This window comes from Coregonus lavaretus (genome assembly GCF_964263955.1).
Source record: "Coregonus lavaretus genome assembly, chromosome: 22".
Lineage (NCBI taxonomy): Eukaryota > Metazoa > Chordata > Actinopteri > Salmoniformes > Salmonidae > Coregonus > Coregonus lavaretus.
The window spans coordinates 33,876,355-33,900,442 of NC_140009.1; the positions used below are offsets into that span (position 1 = coordinate 33,876,355).

Consider the following 24,088-nt stretch of genomic DNA (forward strand, 5'->3'; position numbering starts at 1 on the left):
GACCTTAGGCTTGTCTATATTGAATGCCTGCTGCCTGTTGGCCCACTTTGCCTTGAAATACTGCAGCACAGGGCAGCCAAAGCACAGCCCGTCTAGAGTGATATAAAAACTGCAGAGCCCCCAATCACTACGCCTGTGGTAACTGCATCCTAGCTGCTTCCTCCTGCCGTTCAGTGGGTGTTTATTTGGATCAGAGGGACCACAGCAGAGCAGAGTGAGAGAGAGAGAGAGAGAGAGAGGGGACTGGGGAATTGTCCTGTCCTGCATGTAGGTGTGTAGTGAAATGAGGCGGTGGTTCTGTGCCAGTCAGTGTTGGAGGGGGAGCCAGACCAAGGAACTCAGGGGTACAGGGGAGGTGTTGGTGTATGTGTGTGCCTGTGTGTGTCATTACCACAGTGTGTTTGTGTGTGTGCTATTGCCATTGCCAGCGGCATCCTGTGTGTTTCCCATCTTCCATCTTCCTCACTTCCAGCTCCACTCAGGCATGGCCGGTGTCTGATCAGATGGCCGATCAAACACTAATCATTCCCTCACGGCCCATAGTGAAGTAAAGCTGTCATTAATTTTGCGGAATTACATCAAATGTGAGGCATTCTTTATGTGTCTGGGAGGCCTCGAGACAGTTATACGATGTAGGGCTGCTGCGCTAGGCAGATGGGGCAGCTCGGCCATGCATACTAAATACCCACCCACCGTCCGTCCATCCCCCACTCCTCTCCTCCTCTCCTCCACCTCCATCCTCCCTCCCTTCCTCTGTTCTGTCCTCTGTCACTTCCCCTCTCCTCTCCTCCTCTCCTCTTTTCTTTGTCCTCTACTACCCTTCCAGTGCCTTTGCTCGACTCAATTATTATATAACCCTTATTGGTTACACCCTGACTCTCTTTCTCCTCCTCCTCCTCCTCCTCCTCCTCCTCCTCCTCCTCCTCCTCACTGATTTTTATTTTTTAACTGCTGCCCTTGTGTGCCTAAAGCTCTCCATTGTACACTCTAAAAAGAAAAGGTTCCTGGAGTATCCTTCAGGGGTTCTTCAAATTGAAACTGTGGAGGAACCCCTATCAGGTATTCGAAGAACCCTTTAAAAGGGTTCTTCAAAGAACCCCTTTTAATGGACCCTCAAAGAACGTTTTGAATTACCTTTTGGGGTAAATTTTTGAACTACCCCCCCTCCCCAATTATTATTATTAATAATACGCATAACAATAACACAATATTTTAGTTGTCAGTGTTTATTATGATTTTAGTGGCAAAGCAGAATAAAAAAATCAAAATATGAGGTAAACATCCAGCAGAGCCCTAAGTCCAATGGGTATATCCTCTGGCCTGTTGATGTTAATGTGTTGATGTTCTCTGTATCCATAGCCAGAATGATTTTGCAGTGCATGGTGATTGAACAAGTTTCCTCTTATATTCATCAGAGGTGTAGGGAGGGTGAAGCCTGTGAATCCCCAAAATAGTAATTATTCAGATGTTTAACAAAACATGCACACGACAGTATTCATACCTTGGTTTTCGTGGTAAATGTAAATGAAAAACATTGTTTTGATAATGGTTTCATACACATACCTTGTCCATAATGTAGAGGCAGATGACATTTTCATTGGCCTCTACATTACAAAAAATTAGGGGTTCAACAATGGTTATTCTAAGATCCTCAAAGTTCTTCAAAGAACCTTAGGGTTCTTGGCACTGAAAATTGCCCTCAAAAGGTTCTTCCAAGAACCCCATAGGAGGTGGGGTTCAATGAGGAACATCCTTAGTTGGTGGGGGTTCTTGCAGGAACCTAACTGCCCAACTGAAACATTTGGATTTGAATTTGAAAGGACTGCAGGTGCAGGCACTTAACTGAAAAATGTAAAGATCTCCTCAATTTAAGGTAAGGTTTGTCCCTTATATGATCTAAATTGATGTTGTTTTATGATGATACCATCTATCTTTTCATATTTGTGCAAATCTTTCTACAACAGAAAATGGACACAATTCAATGGATATCAATCAACAAAGAGGTAAGAATATGTATGCTATAAGAATATGTTGAAGGCTAGCTGTATTGGGTGCAGATGACTGAACTGCTCACTTTTGTGTCTGTAGGTATACAGATGAGGAGGCATACAAAGGTATGTCAATTGGTATTGGTATGTTATGCAGATCACATTTACCATCCTCCTCCCTTACCTCTTCAATGAAAATCCCATTGGCCTCTACATTATGGACAAGGTACATGTATGAAAAACATTATCAAAACAGTTTTTTTTTTCATTCACATTTACCACAAAAACCAAGGTATGAATACTGTTGTGTGCATGTTTTGTTAAACATCTGTATCATTACTACTTTTTGGATTTAGAGACTTCACCCTCCCTACACCTCTGATGAATATAACAGGAAACCTGTTCGATCACCATGGACTGCAAAATCATTCTGGCTATGGATACGGAGAACATCAACACATTAACATCAACACACCAGAGGATATACCCATTGGAGTTGGGGCTCTACTGGGAGTTTACCTCATATTTAGATTTTTTAATTCTGCTTTGCCCCTAAAATCATAATAAACACGGACAACTAAAATATTGTGTTATTGTTATGCATATTATTAATAATAATAATAATCATTTACATTTACATTTACGTCATTTAGCAGACGCTCTTATCCAGAGCGACTTACAAATTGGTGCATTCACCCTATAGCCAGTGGGTTAACCACTTTACAATTGTTTTTTGTTTTTTTGTTTTGTAGTTCAAAAATTAACCCCAAAAGGTTATTCGAGGATCCATTAAAAGGGATTCCCCCACAGTTTCAATTTGAAGAACCCCTAAAGGATACTCCGGGAACCTTTTGTTTTTAGAGTGTACATCCAACGGCCATCTCTTACCAGTCTGGCCAGCAGTAGACACTAGACAGTGTACTACTAGACACAGAGGCCAACATAACATCACAGTGGTCATGTTGTGATAAGTTGTGTTGCTCCGATAAAGTAACCATGATATCTTTGACCAGGTTAGTCTCTATTCTGAAACAAGCTAAATCAACACCAGGCCACAATTCTCTACTGGGCATCCACACAATTTCTCAAAATGTATTTTCGAAACAAAAAAACAATAAAAAAATAATTGGAGAGGGGGTGACGGTGGAGGAGAGGAAAGGAGGGTGTGGTGAAGAGAGAGAGTTTTGATAGGAGACAGCCGACAGCTGGATCTGCAGTCAGAAGACTGGGTGTGGTCCAGCAAGGCCGGTAACACGCTGTCCGACAAACATTAATCACTTACTGTAGCATTTCTTTGTGTGTGTGTGTATGTGGGTGACACCCAACTCTACTCTGTTAAAACCGTCTTAACACTCTTTATTGGCTACTCTCACACAGTATACTGTATGTCTGTAAACAATGAACTTCTAATGGCCTCAAGGAAGTTCTAATGGCCACCTTTTTTGGATCCCTATCGCTACAATGTGTTCATATCCAGGTACCAACTCTCCGACGAGCGGGCTGGTGTTGTTCATGTGAAATTAGAAGCAATAGGAGGTAAAAACAACAAGAAACCGACAAGAAAATGGGAAGTCTTACCTTAGATAGCAAGACTTCATCTGCACTGGTTGGTCGAGGAAATATAGCGTCTTGTTGGAGTGACGTCACCTGTCAGAAGACAGTGAAGTCAGGGGTACCATGTATTGATATAATTTGAATGTGCCTACACTCTAAAAATTAGGGGTTCAACAACGGTTGTTCTAAGATCCTCAAAGTTCTTAGAAGAACCTTAGGATTCTTCGCACTGAAAGTTGCCCCCAAAAGGTTCTTCCAAGAACCACATAGGAGGTGGGGTACATCGAGGAACCTCCTTAGCTGGTGGGGATTCTTGCAGGAACCTAACTTGAATTTGAAAGGACAGCAGGTACACACACTTAACTGAAAAATGTAAAGATCTCCTCAATTTAAGGTAAGGTTTGTCCCTTGTATGATCTAAATTGATATTGTTTTATGATGATACCATCAATCTTTTCATATTTGTGCAACTCTTTCTAAAACAGAAAATGGACAATTCAACGGATATCAAATCAACAAAAAGGTACGAATATGTAGGCTATAAGAATATGTTGAAGGCTAGCTGTATTGGGTGCAGATGACTTAACAGCTCACTTTTGTGTCTGCAGGTATACAGACGAGGAGGCATACAAAGGTATGTCAATTGGTATTGGTATGTTATGCAGATCACATGTACCATCCTCCTCCCTTACCTCTACAATGAATATCCCACAGGCCTCTACATTATGGACAAGGTATGTGTATGAAAACCATTATCAAAACAGTTTCTTTCATTCACATTTACCACGAAAACCAGGGTATGAATACTGTTGTGTGCATGTTTTGTTAATTATCTGTATAATTACTATTTTTGGGATTCACAGGCTTCACCCTCCCTACACCTCTGATGTATATAACAGGAAACCTGTTCGATCACCATGCACTGCAAAATCATTCTGGCTATGGATACAGAGAACATCAACACAATAACATAAACAGGCCAGAGGATATACCCATAGGATTTTGCCACTAGAATCATAATGAACACTGACAACTAAAATATAGTGTTATTGTTCTTATTGTTATGTGTATTATTATTATTAATAATAATAATATGGGAGGGGGGGGGGGGGGGTAGTTGAAAAATTAACCCCAAAAGGTTATTCAAAGGGTTCTTCGAATAACTTATAGGGGTTCCCCCACAGTTTCAATTTGAAGAATCCCTAAAGGATACTCAAGTAACTTTTCCTTCTTAGAGTATACCGTATTTTGTTAAAGTGAAATAACGTGCAATGAATGGCTGCGAAAAAAGAGGAAGGGCACATTTGCTCATTTTCTTTATAAACATCATCATAACATATGAACATTTCCCATCATTCCAGCTGTGAGCTGACAATTTCCAGTTCTGACTTGCAAGAACAGACTGAACCAGGCATGGTGAAGGCATCTAGCTAGTGTCTATATCAACTGAGAGTGGAGGCTCTGGAGGCTTTATGCAGAAGGTTTGGTTAAAGTACACTGCCATCTGGTGTCTGCAGAAGCAGATTCTACTGGGACCATGTGGCTGCATCATAATTCTCCACTCTTCTCACAAAGTGTGCACTTGCACACTTCCCATCATGGATTGACCAATTGTGGAAACTCCCTGTAGCGTGTGAGCTCTGGCATGCCATATGGCATTTGGATTGAGCTTTTAAATGACCTTGAAAAGTTTATTCAAGTAAGACCTTTTTGGATTCTTGTAAATAACAGAGTTTTGTCTTATCATCATTTACTGTAGCTTACATATGGACATCATGCATTACGACATTGTAAATAGACCATTTTGCACTTGAAGACCTTTTTGCAAGCCTGCTTTAGTTTCAAGTTTCAAATTTTATTAGTCGTATGTACGGGATACACATGGTATATACCGTCCAAAGAAATGCTTACTTGCAGGTTCCTTCTCGACAATGCGACAACAATAAGAAATAATCAAAGATAAGAATACTAACATAAAGTAAATGGCTCAGCAGAATAAAATAAACATTTAAGCATAAGTATAATACAGGAAGGCACAATTTATAGTGCAATATTTACACATGTTTTGGGGAAGGGGGGATTGGGGGCAAGTGTTTAAATTGTGAAGTTCTTAGCAATCATACTAAGTCTGGTACCGGCAGTTTTGATGTGTGTGTAGCATGAATGTATGTGTGTGTGTGTGTGTGTGTGTGTGTGTGTGTGTGTGTGTGTGTGTGTGTGTGTGTGTGGATGACTGCATTCGGAAAGTATTCAGACCCCTTCAATTTTCCACATTTTGTTGCGTTACAGCCTTATTCAAACATTTATTAAATAGTTTTTTTCCTCATCAATCTACCCACAATATCCCATAATGACAAAGCAAAAACAGGTTTTTAGAAATTTTAGCAAATTTATAAAAAATAACAGCCTTGGCTGTGTGGTTAGGGTCGTTGTCCCGTGTAGCTCAGTTGGTAGAGCATGGCGCTTGCAACGCCAGGGTTGTGGGTTTGTTTCCCACGGGGGGCCAGTATGAAAATGTATGCACTCACTAACTGTAAGTCACTCTGGATAAGAGCGTCTGCTAAATGACTAAAATGTAAATGTTGTCCTGTTGGAAGGTGAACCTTTGCCCCAGTCTGAGGTCCTGAGCGCTCTGGAGCAGGTTTTCATCAAGGATCTCTCCGTACTTTGATCCGTTCATCTTTCCCTCGATCCTGACTAGTCTCCCAGTCCCTGCCACTGAAAAACATCCCCACAGCATGATGCTGCCACCACCATGCTTCAACGTAGGAATGATATTGGCCAGGTGATGAGCGGTGCATGGTTTCCTCCAGACGTGACGCTTGGCTTTCAGGCCAAAGAGTTCAATCTTGGTTTCATCAGACCAGAGAATCTTGTTTCTCATGGTCTGAGAGTCCTTCAGGTGCCTTTTGGCAAACTCCAAACGGGCTGTCATGTGCCTTTTAATGAGGAGTGGCGTCTGTCTGGCCACTCTACCATAAAGGCCTGATTGCTGGAGTACTGCAGAGATGTTTGTCCTTCTGGAAGGTTCTCCCATCTCCACAGAGGAACTCTGGAGCTCTGTCAGAGTGACCATCGGGTTCTTGGTCACCTCCCTGACCAAGGCCCTCCTCCCCCGATTGCTCAGTTTGGCCGGGCGGCCAGCTCTAGGAAGAGTCTTGGTGGTTCCAAACTTCTTCCATTTAAGAATGATGGAGGCCACTGTGTTCTTGGGGACCTTCAATGCTGCAGAAGTTTTTGGTACCCTTCCCCCAGATCCCGACACAATCCTGTCTCGGAGCACTTTGGACAATTCCTTCGACCTCATGGCTTGGTTTTTGCACTGTCAACTGTGGGACCTTATATAGACAGGTGTGTGCCTTTCCAAATCATGTCCAATCAATTGAATTTACCACAGGTGGACTACAATCAAGTTGTGGAAACAGGATGCACCTGAGCTCAATTTCGAGTCTCGTAGCAAAGTGTCTGAATACGTTTTCATTTGTAATAAATCTGCAAACATTTCTAAAAACCTCTTTTCACTTTGTCATTATGGGATATTGTGTTTAGATTGATGAGGAAAATGTTTTATTTAATTCATTTTAGAATAAGGCTGTCACGTAACAAAATCTGGAAAAAGTGATGGGGTCTGAATACTTTCCGAATGCACTGTATATCTGTGTGGGGGGGGGGGGGGGGGTGTGAGTGAGTGCATGTGTGCTAAGGTGTGGCGAGAGTGCATGGTCAGTCCAGTTCAAGTGTTCAGCAGTATGATGGCTTGTAGATAGAAACTGTCTCTGAGTCTGTTGGTATGAGACCCCATGTTCCATCTGCCCGACGGTAAGGGAATGAACAGCTCGGGCTGGGGTGTCTTTGATGATGCTCTGCAGGACTTCCTCAGGCACCGTTTCGTGTAGCTCTCCTGGATGGGTGGGAGCAGGGTCCCAGTGATATACTGGGCCGTCTTCACCACCTGCTGGAGGGCCTTGTGGCTGTGGATGGAGCAATTCCTGTACCAGTGTAACCGGTGTAAAATGGCTAGCTAGTTAACGGTGCGCGCTAGTAGCGTTTCAATCGGTGATGTCACTCGCTCTGAGACCTTGAAGTAGTTGTTTCCCTTGCTCTGCAAGGGCCGCGGCTTTTGTGGAGTGATGGATAACGGTGCTTCGAGGGTGACTGTTGTCGATGTGTGCAGAGGGTCCTTGGTTCAAGCCCAGCTAGGGGCGAGGAGAGGGATGGAAGGATCACTGTTACACCAGGCCATGATGCAACCTTTCAGGATGCTCTTGATGGTGCAGCAGTAGTATTTGAAGAGCACCTGGTTGGCATTCCGAATTTCTTCAGCCGCCTTAGGAAGTAGAGACGCTGTTGCGCCCTCTTGACAAGAGTGGTGGTGTTGTTGGTCCATGTCAAGTCCTCAGAGGAAATTAAAACTGCTGACTCTCTCTACTGCAGTCCTGTGGATGTGGATTGAGTGTTGATGTGGATCTGCTTGCTGAAGTCAACATCAACTCCTTTGTTTTGCTGACGTTGAGGGAGAGGTTGTTGTCCTGGCACCACAATACCAGTTCACTTACCTCCTCCCTATAGGCTGACTCATTGTTGTTGGTTATCAGGCCTACAACTGTGGTGTCGTCTGCAAACTTGATGATGGTGTTGGGGTATTGCAAAGTCACGCAGTCATGGGTAAACACGGAGTACAGCAGAGGGCTGAGGACACACCTATGGGGGGCCCCTGTGTTAAGAGTCAGTGTTGAGGAGGTGTTGTTGCCAATCTTCACAACCTGTGGTGTGCCCCTCAGGAAGTCCAGGATCCAGTTGCAGAGGGTGGTGTGCAAACCCAGGGCTCTACGCTTGGTGTCGAGCTTAGAGGGAAAAATTGTGTAGAATCAATGGAGGCTGCTGAGGGGAGGAAGGCTGATAATAATGGCTGGAACGGAGCGAATGGAATGACATCAAACACAAGGAAACCACAGGGACAGGATGAAGATGTCTGGGAAGACGCCCACCAGCTGGTCAGCACACACTCTGAGGACGTGGCCAAGGATGCCATCTGGGCCGGCGGCTTTGTATCAGCCTTGGAGAGCGAAAGCACCTGGTCGTCCGGAGTAGCGAGAGTCTTCCTGGATGGCTCGGTATTGGCTGCCTCGACGCGAGCATACAATGTGTAAACTCGTCTGGGGAGGCTTCGGTGGGCACCACACAGCTGGATTTGCCTTTGTAGTCTGTGATAGTCTGTAGTCCTTTCCACATGTGTCACGAGTTGAACAGCAATTCAAATTTGAGTCTGTATTGTCTTTTTGCGTACCTAATGGATTGACGGAGCTCGTATCTACTTGCATTGTACGCGTTGCACGCCACTGAGTCATCGGGGTTCGTTCTGCTGACATTGAATGCTGCAGTACAGGCTCTCAGCATGGTACGGATATCTCCGTTCATCCAGGGTTTTTGGTTGGGGTATGTCCAGATTGTTATCGTGGGTACAACATCATCAACACATTTCCTAATGAAGCCTGTGACTGACGATGTATATTCCTCAATGTTGATGGATGAGTCCTAGGTGGATGAACCTTTGAACATATTCCAATCAGTATTGTCAAAACAATACTATATGTAGCATCGAGTCTGCCTTCTCTGTCAACTGCCTCACTATTCTCTGTGTTGGTGGCTCCCTCTTGAGTTACTGCTTGTAGGTGGGGAGTATACATCTGCCTTGGCTACTCTGGGCCCAATATTTTACAAACATGTATAAATAATATTTATAAATATTGACATAAGCATTATAAACATGAATAAGTAGGCTATTACAATGTATAAGCAGCATATACTGTCAACACACGTGCACACCAGGGAGAGACAGAGAGGGAGCGAGAGAGATGCTTATTATAGTAGGCTAGCACTTCATCCCAAATGGAGTGTTGTCATGCAATACTACCTCTCCTACATCTGTCATGTCTGTTCATCTGCCAATGCTGCCATGCATGCCATGCTCAAGTGTCACTCAGGAGTGAATTAAGACTCCCGTTTTCCCTGAAGATGGGCAAGTAAATCATAGGACTATTTTACAGGGCTAAACAAGACCATACTGGGAGCAGGCAGCTATGATGGATAGTATTACAGCAATTTTACATTTAGTTGTTGTTGCAAATGCAATGCATTATGGTTGCTCTCATCAAAAGCAATTCATATTAAACCTAATGAGTTGTTTTTCTCTGCGCTTCGATGACGTTGCGCTTTATAATAGGCCCGTTTTTATTAAGGCCATGGCATGACCAATGAGAGTGAGCGCGTATTGCAATCGGTGAGAAAAAAATATGAACCAGCCAAGGACGCGGAAAATCATCAAATTACAGAACGCGATGTCCCGAATGCGACCATAGAGCGTCTTCTCTGTGTTTGGGGGTTGTAGTTTTTATCCTATAATCTCTAGCTTCAGATATGTGCTTCAACCAGCTATGAAGAACAGCAGTTCCCATAATACAACAAACACACTGTGATGCCTGTGTTTTTGTTATTGTTGTAGGAACAGCTGAGAGCAAGGAGACATCGTTGTGCATCTTTAAAAAAAAACGTTAAATCGTTTTCTGACACCGATGGACTTTGTCTCCCTTTAATCTAATAGGGACGGCTCAATTGGACAATCTGCAGAGCAAACAGGCCAGAATAAGGTGAGTCTCAGTCAAATAAACTCTGGCGATCTGTATCTGCGTAGAGTTCTCCCTCTGCAGAAACTAACACAAAGGAAAACGAGCTAATTGTCCTATTTAGTGACGCACAAGTATTTGTTGATGGTGCACACGTTTTCTTTAAAACATTACACTACGGTGAGATCGGTTAACGGTCCCGATGGTCCTGATTATTGGCTTTTGAGCAACAAGGGAGTCTGGATCGCACACACCATGGGTTTCTTTTTCCTCTGGACAACGTGTCCTAGTCTATTATTGCGCACACTGGAGACTACAGCTGCTAGGCTAGTGGGCCTTGTCTTGACACGAATCTCGTGCGGTGTAATTTGAACACTCTTTGAAATTTAGAGGTATTTTAGTTATATAATAGAATAAATCGTTTATTATCACAGATTGTATTGTTTGTGGGCTTTTGCTAATTTCTAACAAAATAAACAGAACACAAACATTAATTAATGCTCGTGTCAGGTGGACTAACGGCTGCAAGTTGTTTGTTGTGTGCTTGTTAATGCGTTATACATGGTTTATGAACGTGTTATTACCTCATACACTTTCTCAAGAGTTCGCACTATTTACACTTTTGTAATCTCTGTAATATGGAGCATATGTTAGCCAGATAGATATAAGCCTACTGCTCCATGCTGTTCTTTAATACAACGCTCTTAATTTAGCTAATTAGAGGTTGCATTGTATTACTGGGATTTAGACTGACACCTGTCGTCATTTATCCCTGCCAGTACAATAGTGATCGATATCAAATGTATATTTTGTTGGCTACTGTGTATCTGCCTGGATACTAGTCCCACGTCACTGTTGATTTTTTAAACAAGAAGTGAACCGTAAGCCTATATGTATGTCGACACGTGACTAGAGTGGTGGACAATAAAAAAAAGGTGTTAGGCAATGGCTGAAATAAATAGTCCCAGTGACTGTGTTGTTGTCATGTAGTAGAGGTAATGTGTTATGGTGGTTATGGGCCTAACTGTCATCTAGATTGTACTAGCCCAGGGGGGTGGGGGTGTCCTTCCCCCATGCTTTTCCATGCCCTCCATATGGTCACTGAGAGGAGATCATCTTTCACTGAACAAACACTCCCAGAGTAGACCTCTCCTTCTCTCAGCAGTTTGTTACTCGGCAGTCACCTCTCACCTACTTCTCCATATGCTCCTCTGAACAGGTCCTTGAGTACATTAGTCAAATACTTTAAAATAGTTGAAGTTATTTGAGGTGTGCTTGATTTCACTTCAAGTTTGCACTTTTGTGACTACTCTATTGGGTCTGTTGTACCAAACAACAACATCAAAGGTATTTGAAAGTGTTTGAAACACAGGTCTCGGGTCTGGTGTCTACCTGTGATTATTATAGCTGTTGTCAAATGAAATGTCGTTGTAATACAAAAACGTTGTTCTATCTCACACCTGTATCCCCACAGGTACTCACCAGCCTACGTGTGTTATTGTGTTGCCATGGAGAAGGCTTGGAGGGTGGAGTTTAGGAACGTGGGTAGTAGCTACTTCCCTCAGAGCCGTGTGGAATGCCACTACAGTATCAGCTCCCAACATACCTGGGCCAGCCATGACTGGGTCGGACTCTTCAAGGTATGAAGTTAACCTGATAACTGATAAGGTTAACCTGATAACTGATAAGGTTAACCTGATAACTGATAAGACTGTGTTATGTGGAAATCAAGTGAAATGCACAACTGTTTTCAAAGTTACTGTATATATTAATAACCCGATTTTTGTGTGTGTTTTTATGTCATCCTGTCTCTCTCCCTCTCCCCTTGTTTAACTCTATCTGTCTCCCAATCTCTTTCTCCCTCTCTCTCTCTGCTGACTCCGTCAGGTGGGATGGTCGTCAGTGAAGGACTACCACACCTTTGTCTGGGCCCTGGCCCCGGCAGGCTACCAGGAGGGCACAGATGTCAACTGCTGTGTTCACTTCCAGGGTACTAGTCTCTCTCTGCGAACCCTTCCTCTATTTCGTACAAACTGTGCCTGGTCAACATTCACACTGTTCAGAATGTAGTGTACACGTGATCATCATTAACTTGCAGGTGCAGGGTCATCAAAGATAGATATCCACACTCAACAAAAGTGTGAGACCATTCAACGGTGTGCTGGTATCCATCTTTATTTCACAACATTATACTCTGCCAAGGTCTGTATGGAAACGCTCTAACTTTGGATTAGTCTTTTGGTCAATTGAATTGCCTGTTGAATAGTACTATAGGCTCGTGACTGATATTTAAAGCAGAGAAAGGACTCAATAAGTTACATAGTGTTACAGAGAGGAGATGATCAGATTGTTTCTCTATCTATCTATCCCCCCCTCCCTTCTCTCTCCCTCTCTCTGTTGGAATTTAAATCAGTCTTTGTCTGGCTCTGATTCAATTCCTTTAAGAAGTAGGAGGTTGAGTAATGAGGATGAGAGAGAATGTTGCAAAGACCAGACCAGACTGAATAACCAACCATACATTACGCTAAAGCAGTCAGGGTTGAATACAGAGCACAGAGTGAAAAGTGTCCTTTTAACATTACAGCACAGTAGCTTCCAGACTTTATACTGTGTATAAAGTGTCCTCCGTCCTCTCAGTGACGGTGCTAGTTGAGGTGACTACAGATAGCCACAGAAAGCCAGCCAGAGCAGAGCAGCTGTGTCATTGAGTTGTGTCAGGGAGATGAACAGCTATCATCAACACTGTAATTTATCATCTGTGGTGAGGACTGAGGAGACAGAGTAAATGCAGAAGCCAGGCATCTGATGTAGTCAAAGCACATTCAGGATTATGCCCACTTGTCACAGTTTTTCACCACAAAAGAGGAGGTTGGTTATCTATAGTGCATGCAGTGGTGGAAAAAGTACACAATAGTCATACTTGAGTAAAAGTAAAGATACCTTAATAGAAAATGACTCAAGTAAAAGGGAAAGTCACCCAGTAAGATACTACTTGAGTAAAAGTATTAGGTTTTAAATATACCTAAGTATCAAAAGTAAATGTAATTGCAAAAATATACTTAAGTATCAAAAGTAAAAGTATAAATCATTTCAAATTGATTATTTTAAGCAAACCAGACAGCACATTTTTCTTGTTTTTTAGATTTACGGATAGCCAGGGGCACACTCCAACACTTAGACATAATTTACAAACAAAGCATTTGTGTTTAGTGAGTCCGCCAGATCAGAGGCAGTAGGGATGACCAGGGATGTTCCCTTGATTAGTGCGTGAATTTGACAATTTTGCTGTCCTGCTAAGCATTCAAAATGTAACGAGTACTTTTGGGTGTCAGGGAAAATGTGTTGAGTAAAAAGTACCTTATTCTCTTTAGGAATGTAGTGAAGTAAAAGTTGTAAAAAAGATAAAAAGTAAAGTAAAGTACAGATACCCAAAAAAACAACTTAAGTAGTACTTTAAAGTATTTGTACTTAAGTACTTTACACCACTGTGTAGATGTCATCATATACAACTGAAATCATGGCCACAAATACATTTTTAGCAGTATAAGCATGTATACATCTAGATCAATAATCCATTGACGATTTCACTCTCCCACTCCCTTCCTCCCTCTTGCAGCCTCCTATCTGCCCAAGTCCAGTTCCCAGCAGTACCAGTTTGTGTACGTGGATGGGAAGGGAGATGTGTGCTCTGCCAGCCCCCAGTTTATCTTCAGCGCCCCCAAGCCTTTGGAGGACCTGGTCACCCTGGAGGAAGGAGCCCACGGAGAGGAGGGGGGGACCGACATGCTTCTGGTCGTACCCAGGGCCGAGCTACTGCAGGTGGGCATAGAGGAGTGCAGGTGCGAGAGAGAGAGAGTACTGTAGTGGGAAGTCCATATCTTCTTTCAGTTATAGAGAGGGTGAATGAACGTTGATGAAATGGATAGGCAGAGATGAGAATCAATAGTCAATTACAAAGAGATGGAGGATGGAGATGGATCATCTTTTAGGCACTCAGTTCATGTTTTGTCTCTCCCTCCAGAGTCGCCTGCAAGAGTGTCTGCGGGAGCGAGCCGAGCTGCTCCATGCACGGGAGGCAGCCGAGAGGATGAAGGAGAGAGAGAGGGAGAAGTACAGGAGGGCGAGAGAGGCGTGGGACAGAGGGTGTGAGGAGTTGGAGAGGAACGTCGCTGAGCTGAAGGAAGAGCTGCGAGAAAGCAGAGACAGGATGGAAGAGATGGAGAGGAGGCAGGAGGTACAGTAACATTACAAGACAGGATTAATGTCTGTGCCAAGGTGATTTGATTATGTCCAAGTAGCCCCAGTGTCTGGTCATGAGCACTTATCTTTGTAAAATGCGATTTGACGTAGAATGACAAGATCACAACCCCAGAAATATGATCTCCTGCTATGTTAAATGTGAAAATAGGATCAGTTCATTTACAGGTCAAATGTGCTTTATCATCTACAAAGGAGTCTCAGGATACTGTATATACACTATATAGAATATATACTCTCTCTCTCTCTCTCTCTCTCTCTCTCTCTCTCTCTCTCTCTCTCTCTCTCTCTCTCTCTCTCTCTCTCTCTCTCTCTCTCTCTCTCTCTCTCTCTCTCTCTCTCTCTCTCTCTCTCTCTCTCTCTCTCTCTCTCTCTCTCCCTCCCTCCCTCCCTCCCTCCCTCCCTCCCCCATCACAGGAGGTGGAGGCGTCAGGGGAGGCCTTGGCTCAAGAGAAGAGTTCCATACTGACTAAGAAAGCAGCCAGTGAACAGCGAATCAGAGAGCTGGAGGATGACATTAAAGCCCTGACACTGAAGGCTTTGGAACGAGAGACTGAGCTGGAGAGGTCAGAGACTTTCTCTATCTCCCTCGAACTCTCTCTCTTTCTATCCTTATCTCCCTCAATCTCCATCTTCGTCCATCGGTGTGCCTGTTTTCCATACTCTATTCTCTGGTTAATGCTAACCCCATTTCTGTTTGTAGGATGAAGGAGAGGACCAAGAAGCACGCAGTTCAAAGGAGGGAGGAGGAGAAAGAGAGGAACGTTCTGCAGGTACTATAATGACTTGGATTTATTTACTGCTTTTCACTACCAACATGTAGCATCCTACCTGGGTGAAGCACAGCAGCCATTTTGTGCCCAAACACTGACCACACATCATGTCTGATCCCAAACCCCTCATCCTCCTCTTCTTCTATCCCTGTGTCTTCCTCAGCTCACGCTGGAGCAGACCGAGGGAGACCTGCGGAGTCTGTCTGCTGAGTTCCAGGGTCTGAGGAGCTCCCTGGCCCAGAGAGACACACACGCCCTACAGCTACGGGACACCATCACCACCCTAACATACAGGCTGAATACGGCACAGAGGAAAGAGGTGAGGCTGGCACCACCCACAGAGGGCTGAGGGCAGTTAAGAAAAGGATGTAGGGGATTGGGAGGGGAAAGAACAAAAGACAATGTAACAGGAAAATGGCAGGAACCACTGCTGTCCCTTGTTCTTACCAGTCATCTAACAAAAACCATGCTATTGAGGTTATTTTATGTGACAGGAAAGTACCCAATGTCCCATGGCCTCACCAGTCGTCTAACAAAACCATGTTATTGTTGCTGAACTATCATCTCCTCTTGTCTTTCCTATCAGGCAGAGAGCGAGGCCGCCCTGGCTGAGATGCGGGGCCTGCGGGAGCGTCTGGGGGCCAGCGAGCGTTGTGCGGAGGGCCTGAAGGGAGAGCTGTGTGCCCTGGTGGCTCAGAGGGACCAGGGTCAGACAGAACTGCACCAGGCCAGGCTCCAGGCGGCACAGCTCACCCTACAGCTAGCTGACGCCAGCCTGGCCCTGAGGGAGGGCAGAGCACAATGGGCCCAGGAGAGACAGAGCCTGCAGTGCAGCACTGAGGTAATAACAATAATCATCATATGGATGGACTTAATCACATGAATTGGATTACTCAAGTAGTCAAAGCATTTCACAATGATAGTGACTCTCGATTGAGGTAGGCCAACCTCTACAGAACCCTCACTCACAGCCATACAGTACTAATATACTCCACTCAGATTTGAACTAGAGATTGCATTACTCTGCTGGAAATGATGCTTGTGCAAGGTCTCCTCTTTCTGTTCCACTATGTGAGATAGCTGCAACACTAGGAAAGGCCTCACGTCTTCTAGATACAGAATTTCTCAGTATCTCCTGTTGAACTTTGAATTCAAGTTTCAGAATGTCCTAGCAGCAAAAGCACATATCAACATTCTGTTGACTAGTGTTAACGGTGTGTGTGTCTCACCCTGGCAGAAGGCCAGAGAGCGTCTGGAGAAGCTAAATGGAGAGATGCAGCGGATGGAGGAGAAGCTTCAGGAGGAGAGGATGGAGAGAGAGAAGGTGGAAGTGGAGCTGGGAAGAGAGAAGGACTGTAACCGGGTAAAAACTAACACCTACTGTACCACAGACCATAGGCTACATGCAAAGCAACATTTCAAGCTATTAATAGATACAACATCAACTCTCTACACAAGCTCATAGCTCGGCTCAGGATACTACGCTAACACTCCATGTGTCTTGCTATACAGTATTGAAAACCATTCAGCCTTGTTGGTCCTGTATGGCTCAGTTGGTATAGCATGGCGCTTGCAATCCCATGATTTTGGGTTCAATTCCCGAGGCCACCCTAACCTAAAATGTATAAACACATGACTGTATTTAAAAAAATGTAACTAGGCAAGTCAGTTAAGAACAAATTCTTATTTACAATGACGGCCTACCCTGGGCCAATTGTGCACCGCCCTATGGGACTCCCAATCACGGCCGGATTGTGATACAGCCTGGAAATCAAACCAGGGTCTGTAGTGACGCCTCAAGCACAGAGATGCAGTGCCTTAGACCGCTGCGCCACTCGGGAGCTCTATGTCGCTTTGGATAAATGGCATATATTTTTGTCAACATGCTGGGTCATGTTCACTAGTCTCTTTAATGGCTTGTGCTGTGCTGCTGGTTAGGCTGTGTATATAAGTATGTGACTCCTTCTTTTGATGACTGCCCCCTGCAGGTGCAGCTGGCTGAGACATGCAGGGAGCTCCAGGAGCTGAAGGCCAGTCTGAGGGTGGCCCAGAAGGAGAAGGAACAGCTGCTGCTGGAGCAACAGGCAAGACCCCACCTTTATACCTCCATCTCTTCAACCACCATTCCCACTCTCCCACTCTCCACATACAGTTGAAGTCAGAAGTTTACATACACTTAGGGTGGAGTCATTAAAACTAGTTTTTCAACCACTCCACACATTTATTTTTAACACACTATAGTTTTGGCAAGTCAGTTAGGACATCTACTTTGTGCATGACACAAGTAATTTTTCCAACAATTATTTACAGACAGATTATTATAATTCACTGTATCACAATTCCAGTGGGTCAGAAGTTTACATACACTAAGTTGACTGCCTTTAAACAGCTTGAAAAATTCCAGAAAATGATGTCATGGCTTTAGAAGCTTCTGATAGGCTAATTGACATCATTTGAGTCAATTGGAGGTGTACCTGTGGATGTATTTCAAGGCCTACCTTCAAACTCAGTGCCTCTTTGCTTGACATCATGGGAAAATCAAAAGAAATCAGCAAATGTGCAAATCAATCCCAGAACAACAGCAATGGACCTTGTGAAGATGCTGGAGGAAACAGGTACAAAAGTATCTATATCCACATTAAAACAAGTCCTATATCGACATAACCTGAAAGGCCGCTCAGCAAGGAAGAAGCCACTGCTCCAAAACCGCCATTAAAAAAAGCCAGACTACGGTTTGCAACTGCAAATGGGGACAAAGATCATACTTTTTAGAGAAATGTTCTCTGGTCTGATGAAACAAAAATAGAACTGTTTGGCCATAATGACCATGGTTATGTTTGGAGGAAAAAGGGGGTTGCTTGCAAGCCGAAGAACACCATCCCAAACGTGAAGCACGGCGGTGGCAGCATCATGCTTTGGAGGTGCTTTGCTGCAGGAGGGACTGGTGCACGTCACAAAATAGATGGCATCATGAGGAAGGAAAATTATGTGGATATATTGAAGCAACATCTCAAGACATCAGTCAGGAAGTTAAAGCTTGGTCGCAAATGGGTCTTCCAAATGGACAATGACCTTAAGGACAACAAAGTCAAGCTATTGGAGTGGCCATCACAAAGCCCTGACCTCAATCCTACAGAAAATGTGTGTGCAGAACTGAAAAAGCGTGTGTGAGTAAGGAGGCCTACAAACCTGACTCAGTTACACCAGCTCTGTCAGGAGGAATGGGCCAAAATTCACCCAACTTATTGTGGAAGGCTACCCGAAACGTTTGACCGAAGTTAAACAATTTAAAGGCAATGCTACCAAATACTAATTGAGTGTATGTAAACTTCTGACCCACTGGGAATGTGATGAAAGAAATAAAAGCTGAAATAAATCATTCTCTCTACTATTATTCTGACATTTCACATTCTTAAAATAAATGGTGATCCTAACTGACCTAAGACAGGGAATATTTACTAGGATTAAATGTCAGGAATTGTGAAAAACTGAATTTAAATGTATTTGGCTAAGGTGTATGTAAACTTACGACTTCAACTGTACATGCACATTTCTAAGTCAACTGCTAGCCCGTGCCCACTTAGGAGACTTCAGAGAGATTTCTATACATGTCTAGAGGTGTAGAGGCTAGGGGTTAATTTGGTGTTGATGAGCCTTAGTTGATTAGCCTTAGAGGGCGGCAGGTAGCTTAGTGGTTAAGAGCGTTGTGCCAGTAACCGAAAGGTTGCTGGTTCTAATCCCCGAGCCGACTAGGTGAAAAATCTGTCGATATGCCCTTAAGCAAGGCACTTAACCCTAATTGCTCCTGTAAGTCGCTCTGGATAAGAGCGTCTGCTAAATGACTAAAATATAAATGTAATAATAATTTTACTTCCTGAGTGGCGCAGTGGTCTAAGGCACTGCTTTGCAGTGCTAACTGTGCCACTAGAGATCCTGGTTCGAATCCAGGCTCTGTCGCAGCCGGCCGCGACCGGGAGACTCATGGACGGCGCACAATTGGCCCAGCGTCGTCCAGGGTAGGGGAGGGAATGGCCGGCAGGGATGTAGCTCAGTTGATAGAGCATGGCGTTTGCAACGCCAGGGTTGTGGGTTCGATTCCCACGGGGGGCCAGTATAAAAAAAAAAAATGTATTCACTAACTGTAAGTCGCTCTGGATAAGCGCGTCTGCTAAATGACTTAAATGTAAATGTAAATGTAGTTGTCTTGGGATAACTCTGACGGCCCTGCTCTGCTCTGTACAGGACCTGATGGAGTACATGCGTCAGGTGGAACAGAGGAGGGAGGCTGTGGCAGATGCCAAGTGGAGCGCTGCAGTGTTCACCCCCACCAGTGAGTGGAGACACCCACCTAACACTGTGGACCCACCCTAGCACTGAGCTACATGTACAGCAATACTAATTTGATCTGTGTGATGTCACAACAAGAGATTCTATTCTACACTGACTAGGATCTGATGACTTGTAGATAAGTGGAGACTAGAGCCAGGAGCTTTTCCCAGTCAGGGAGAACTCCTGTCCCTGGCCATGCTCTGATGATCACTTACCACTGTTGTTTTCTACTCTGTGTATGTATGACAGGTCTCCATGACAGTCCTCTGTCTGACTCTGAGGATGAGAACCCTGAGGCCCTGCAGCCCCCCCGCCAGCCCCCCCGCCAGCCCCCCCTCTCCTCCCGCCCCCTGGCCCATTACAGCCTGTGTGACCCCCAGGCCCAGCCTGACTCCCTGCTCCCCTGCACCCCCCCTTCCTCCCCCAGAGACATGTCCCGGTCCCTGTCCCGAGGGGGCGTGGTCATCAGCCAGCCCGCCCCCCTGTTGTTGCCCAGGCAATCGGGCGGAGACACCCTAACACACAGCTCTGAGTCGGTAAGCGACGGTATCAGATGCTCTTACACACACACACACACACACACACACACACACACACAGATGACTAATTCTTGCACAATTAGCCAGGCTGTTTCCTTAGGCTGATAACATGCAGCTATCTCCAGTGTTTCTGTCTGTGGCTCATTTAACTGTCACCGATAAACTGTATATCTTAGAAAGGCAACTAGAGGCTTATTTCACTATTATGGCCTTATAAAGACCTATTGCTAGGTTATTACATGTGTATGCCTCACCTCTCACTTTAACTTCCCCTCTCTCTTTCTCTCTCTCTCTCTCGCTCTGTGTGCAGGAGGAGGAGGGTAACACCGACCAGTGCGGAGGACACAGCTCTGGAGAGGAGACAGCCATGCTGCTGCCTGAGACCACAGATACGGTCCTCAGGTAACACACACTGTCTGTGCATGCAAACACACCCACATTTGCGTGCACACACACATACACACACTCTCATACAGTACATGCACTGCAGCTTCACACACCCACAAACAGAGGGCTGTTTTTTTATGATGACAGGCTGAGTATGGCTCTCAGAGATGGACGTTTTGAATGTCGGGAGTTGAGTCAAGAAGTTGAGTGTGGAGAGGAGGTGAGGAGAAAGGGAGTGTGGAGAGGAGGTGAGGAGAAAGGGAGTGTGTAAGACAGAGGCAGTGTGAGGGAGGGAGGAGGGGAGTGAGGGAGGACAAGGGGACAGGTAAGTTGACAGCAGGCTGTAGCAATGATTTAACTACAATTTTCAGCATCATTAAAGCACACTCTCTCCCACTCTTTCACACTCTATTTCTCCCTCCCTCCAGCTTTCACCTCTTTTCTACTCGTATGTGTTCCTTTTCTACAGTTCCGCTGTACCATGACTCCACTACAAATGTTGTAATTGGAACGATAAAGATATTGATTGATTATTGATTCCTTTCTTCGCTGTTCCCTCTCTTCCAGTGACCTGGCTAATACCTCTCAGTGGTAGAGAGTGGAGATACAGGACCAGGTTAACAACAGCACTGTCAGTGTGCTCTTTACTTTAATTCAGCATTCAGCGCACAAGCACACACACTACAATTCACCTCCTCTGACAAACTATGTTAATATGCAATTTGCTTCTACATTGTATATGAACTTCTTCTTTGGTGTGACTTCTAGGCTGTTATGCTGCCTCTGTACATAACATGGGTCCAAAGAATGACATAATACCTGTCATAACAGGTCGTGACAGCTCAAATCATAGTTACGACCTATCGTGACTGTTCTAAAGCGTGAAACGTTTAACATTTAAGGCTTAGTTAGATGTTTAATAGTTCATGTTCCATAACAGGATTATTTCCGTTGCAGGAGGAGTGATGTTGGGAGCTTTATGACGTGTGTTATGTCATTTTTATGATGCAGTTATTATGAGGCATCATGACAGCAACTGTAATTAAGATATTTTGAGTGAATATATCTGTCTCCTTTTCAAATCTAAAAGTTGATTTGCGCTCTTCCGTCTGCGTAACAACTTTCAGACTACTGTAATAATAGTCATTGAAACATACTAAAACTATGTTCGAAGAGTCATTGTAAAGTACAGATACATATCATGTTTTTCCTCCTTATATTCAAACCTAAGATATTATATTATAAGCATTTTCTGTTGTTCATTATTAGACTATTTAATTATTGCTTTATTAGTGGTGTTCTAGTACTAGTTGAGAGGTGACTCAAAGATAGAGAAGCATCCGGAATGGGGAAGAACTGTTGAAAACGCTTCTGAAAAGGGTGAACGTTTGAGTTGAGTGGGAGAGCAATCAGGTTGAATGTAGACTGGAAGAGACACTCTAGAACGGTGGTTGCTACTAATTACGGTGAGAGGAATGACATTTTAATGTTCTCTCATGTTTTTATTGCACAATATGTTTTACTCCCAATATTCTATCCTCAGCAACATAAAGCTATTGCTCCTGCATGCTGGTAGCTGTAGAGCCACTGCAATATTTTCATACATTAGACCAGATTTAAATCTTAAATCAGTGTGTTGTTTTAAAGCAAATATAATGTATGTGTTTAGAAGTCCTAGAAGATCATTAGTATTACACTAGATTCACTGTACATGATATACAGAAAATATCTGCTTCAGAGTGAAGAAGCCATTCTAAATTTGTACCTAAAAGAACAAATTGGTAAACGAAGGAATTTCATCATAATAAGAGAATCTATTTATGGATACTGACGTTGCAAGACTTGTTGGGAGTGTTGCTACTATTGCTCAATGAAGGCTGCCCTGGAAAAGATTGTTACTACTGGGTCAATAATACTATATAACTTCTTCATGATTTTCTACCAAAACTCAGCTTGAGTTATATGGTAATGAAATTATATCCAGTTTTAGTTTAAGCTACACAGTTGATATGTGTAATAAGAAGAAAATACTAAAGCTAGGGTTTTAAAGCTTGCTAATGAAAAAGAATGCGCTTGGGACACTTTGCTTGGTCGATTTGTAATTTGCTGCATTTGCACTAGTTATTTTGCTATAGGAGATGTTTTGGGGATGGAACATTTATTTTAATTTAACATAATGATACTCATCATTAATACTGTCTATGTTATGTCATCTATTCTCATTATCATAATCATTACCATCTTGTGTTGTGTTTACTCTTCTTCATTTCTTTTTCTTTCCCAGATTTTCTGTCTAAAGGTCAATTTAACTGTATTATCTATCACGACTGTCTGGTAAGGTTTGAAAAGTTAGTCCAAAGGGTAGAGATATTGGTGCTACTGTATAGGACAACAGTTTGTTCACACATGGGTTGTAGCCATAGTGAAAGTGTGACATCTGTAACATATAACTCAGGCCATTATAATAACAACTTTGTCAGCATTGATGGACATCCTTGCTCATTGAAGGCTGTGCTTCAGTGGGTTTTGGAGTACCCCTCTTTGTCGCTACACCCTTTCAGCTATACCTGTAGTGTAGTCTAGTACTACAAATCTGGTTGCTACCCTGGGTGGGTGATTTTGACATCCTGGTATGTGTACCAAAAGTTCCGTAGCACTGAGATCTATCGTTTTGTTGTCGTCATTCTAGATTTCTGTTGGAAATTCTATTATATTTCTATGTCTACTGTGAGCTATTTGAGTGTATAGTGTAACTTGTTTTCAGGATACCTATCTACTCATTGCAATAAAGCTCCAGTGGTTTTCTGGTGTGTATGTTTGTTGAGGTCATCTTACTTATACAAAATAATTGTAGTTATTGGTAGTACTATATACTGTCTGTTCATGTGGGTGGGTTTCTGTAATAAAATAAAACATGTATGTGTATCAATAGCGTGTAATGTGTTTGTCTTTTGATGGAAGATAAATATTTTGTTTAAATTTAGGCCGCTTCCTTCAGGGCATGACATTTCTGCTGCTAATTAGCTAATTACATGTGTCTCATCTTTCCTTCTGCATTCTTTTCCTACCCTCCTGCCCCTCTTTACCTGCACTTCTCTCTCCTTCCACCCCTCCTGCCCCTCTTTACCTGCACTTCTCTCTCCTTCCACCCCTCCCTCGCTCCCTCCATTTCAAGTCTAGGGTGACGATAGCTAATTATAAAATCAATGATGCCAGGCTGCCTGGTTTACAGCCTGCTCTAAAACCTTAACTGGGAAATGACTGGTGGATTAATGCCTCCCTCACTCTTTATCGCTTTTAATTAGAAATGTAAAAGATATGAAGAGCCAGAGGCTAGAACACATCTCCTATAAGATAGGGCCAAATGGCACCCTATTCCCTATATAGTGCATTACTTTAACCAGGCCTCTGTAGGGAATAGAGTGCAATTTGGGACTTCCCCACATCTCCTATATGACCTCTCTGCTAGCCTGTCAGACCCTTTTTTCTCTTCCTCTGCTCCCTCCCTCCTTTCTTGTTTATGTATTTCCCCCCATTTTATCCCCCATCCCTTCTAGCAGACCCTCCTCACTCTGATTATGTGGTACCTTTGTTTCTTTAAGAGCTGCTTGCCTACTCTTAGTTTAGTCCTCTAACCA

At 43.7% G+C, this 24,088-nt stretch overlaps 1 protein-coding gene across 1 annotated transcript; it reads left to right on the plus strand.

Moving 5' to 3' along the window:
* Positions 1 to 10,016: 10,016 nt before the first annotated feature.
* On the plus strand, positions 10,017 to 23,379 carry LOC311150173 (calcium-binding and coiled-coil domain-containing protein 1-like). The gene is made up of 15 exons (XM_084187501.1): positions 10,017 to 10,189; positions 11,640 to 11,805; positions 12,053 to 12,155; positions 13,782 to 13,984; positions 14,187 to 14,399; positions 14,840 to 14,988; positions 15,126 to 15,195; positions 15,359 to 15,514; positions 15,782 to 16,036; positions 16,433 to 16,558; positions 17,184 to 17,279; positions 19,438 to 19,525; positions 19,774 to 20,060; positions 20,374 to 20,465; positions 21,018 to 23,379. The coding sequence occupies exons 2-15, from the start codon at positions 11,674 to 11,676 to the stop codon at positions 21,043 to 21,045; spliced, it is 1,998 nt and encodes a 665-aa protein (XP_084043627.1). The 5' UTR covers positions 10,017 to 10,189; positions 11,640 to 11,673; the 3' UTR covers positions 21,046 to 23,379.
* Positions 23,380 to 24,088: the final 709 nt, after the last annotated feature.

What these genes read in the sequence shown, in the direction of transcription:
- LOC311150173 (XM_084187501.1), top strand. Translation starts at nt 11,674, where the DNA reads ATGGAGAAGGCTTGGAGGGTGGAGTTTAGGAACGTGGGTAGTAGCTAC. An exon ending in CTGCTGTGTTCACTTCCAGG is followed by an intron (nt 12,156 to 13,781) that starts GTACTAGTCTCT and finishes TCCCTCTTGCAG; the next exon opens with CCTCCTATCTGCCCAAGTCC. An exon ending in CCAGGGCCGAGCTACTGCAG is followed by an intron (nt 13,985 to 14,186) that starts GTGGGCATAGAG and finishes CTCTCCCTCCAG; the next exon opens with AGTCGCCTGCAAGAGTGTCT.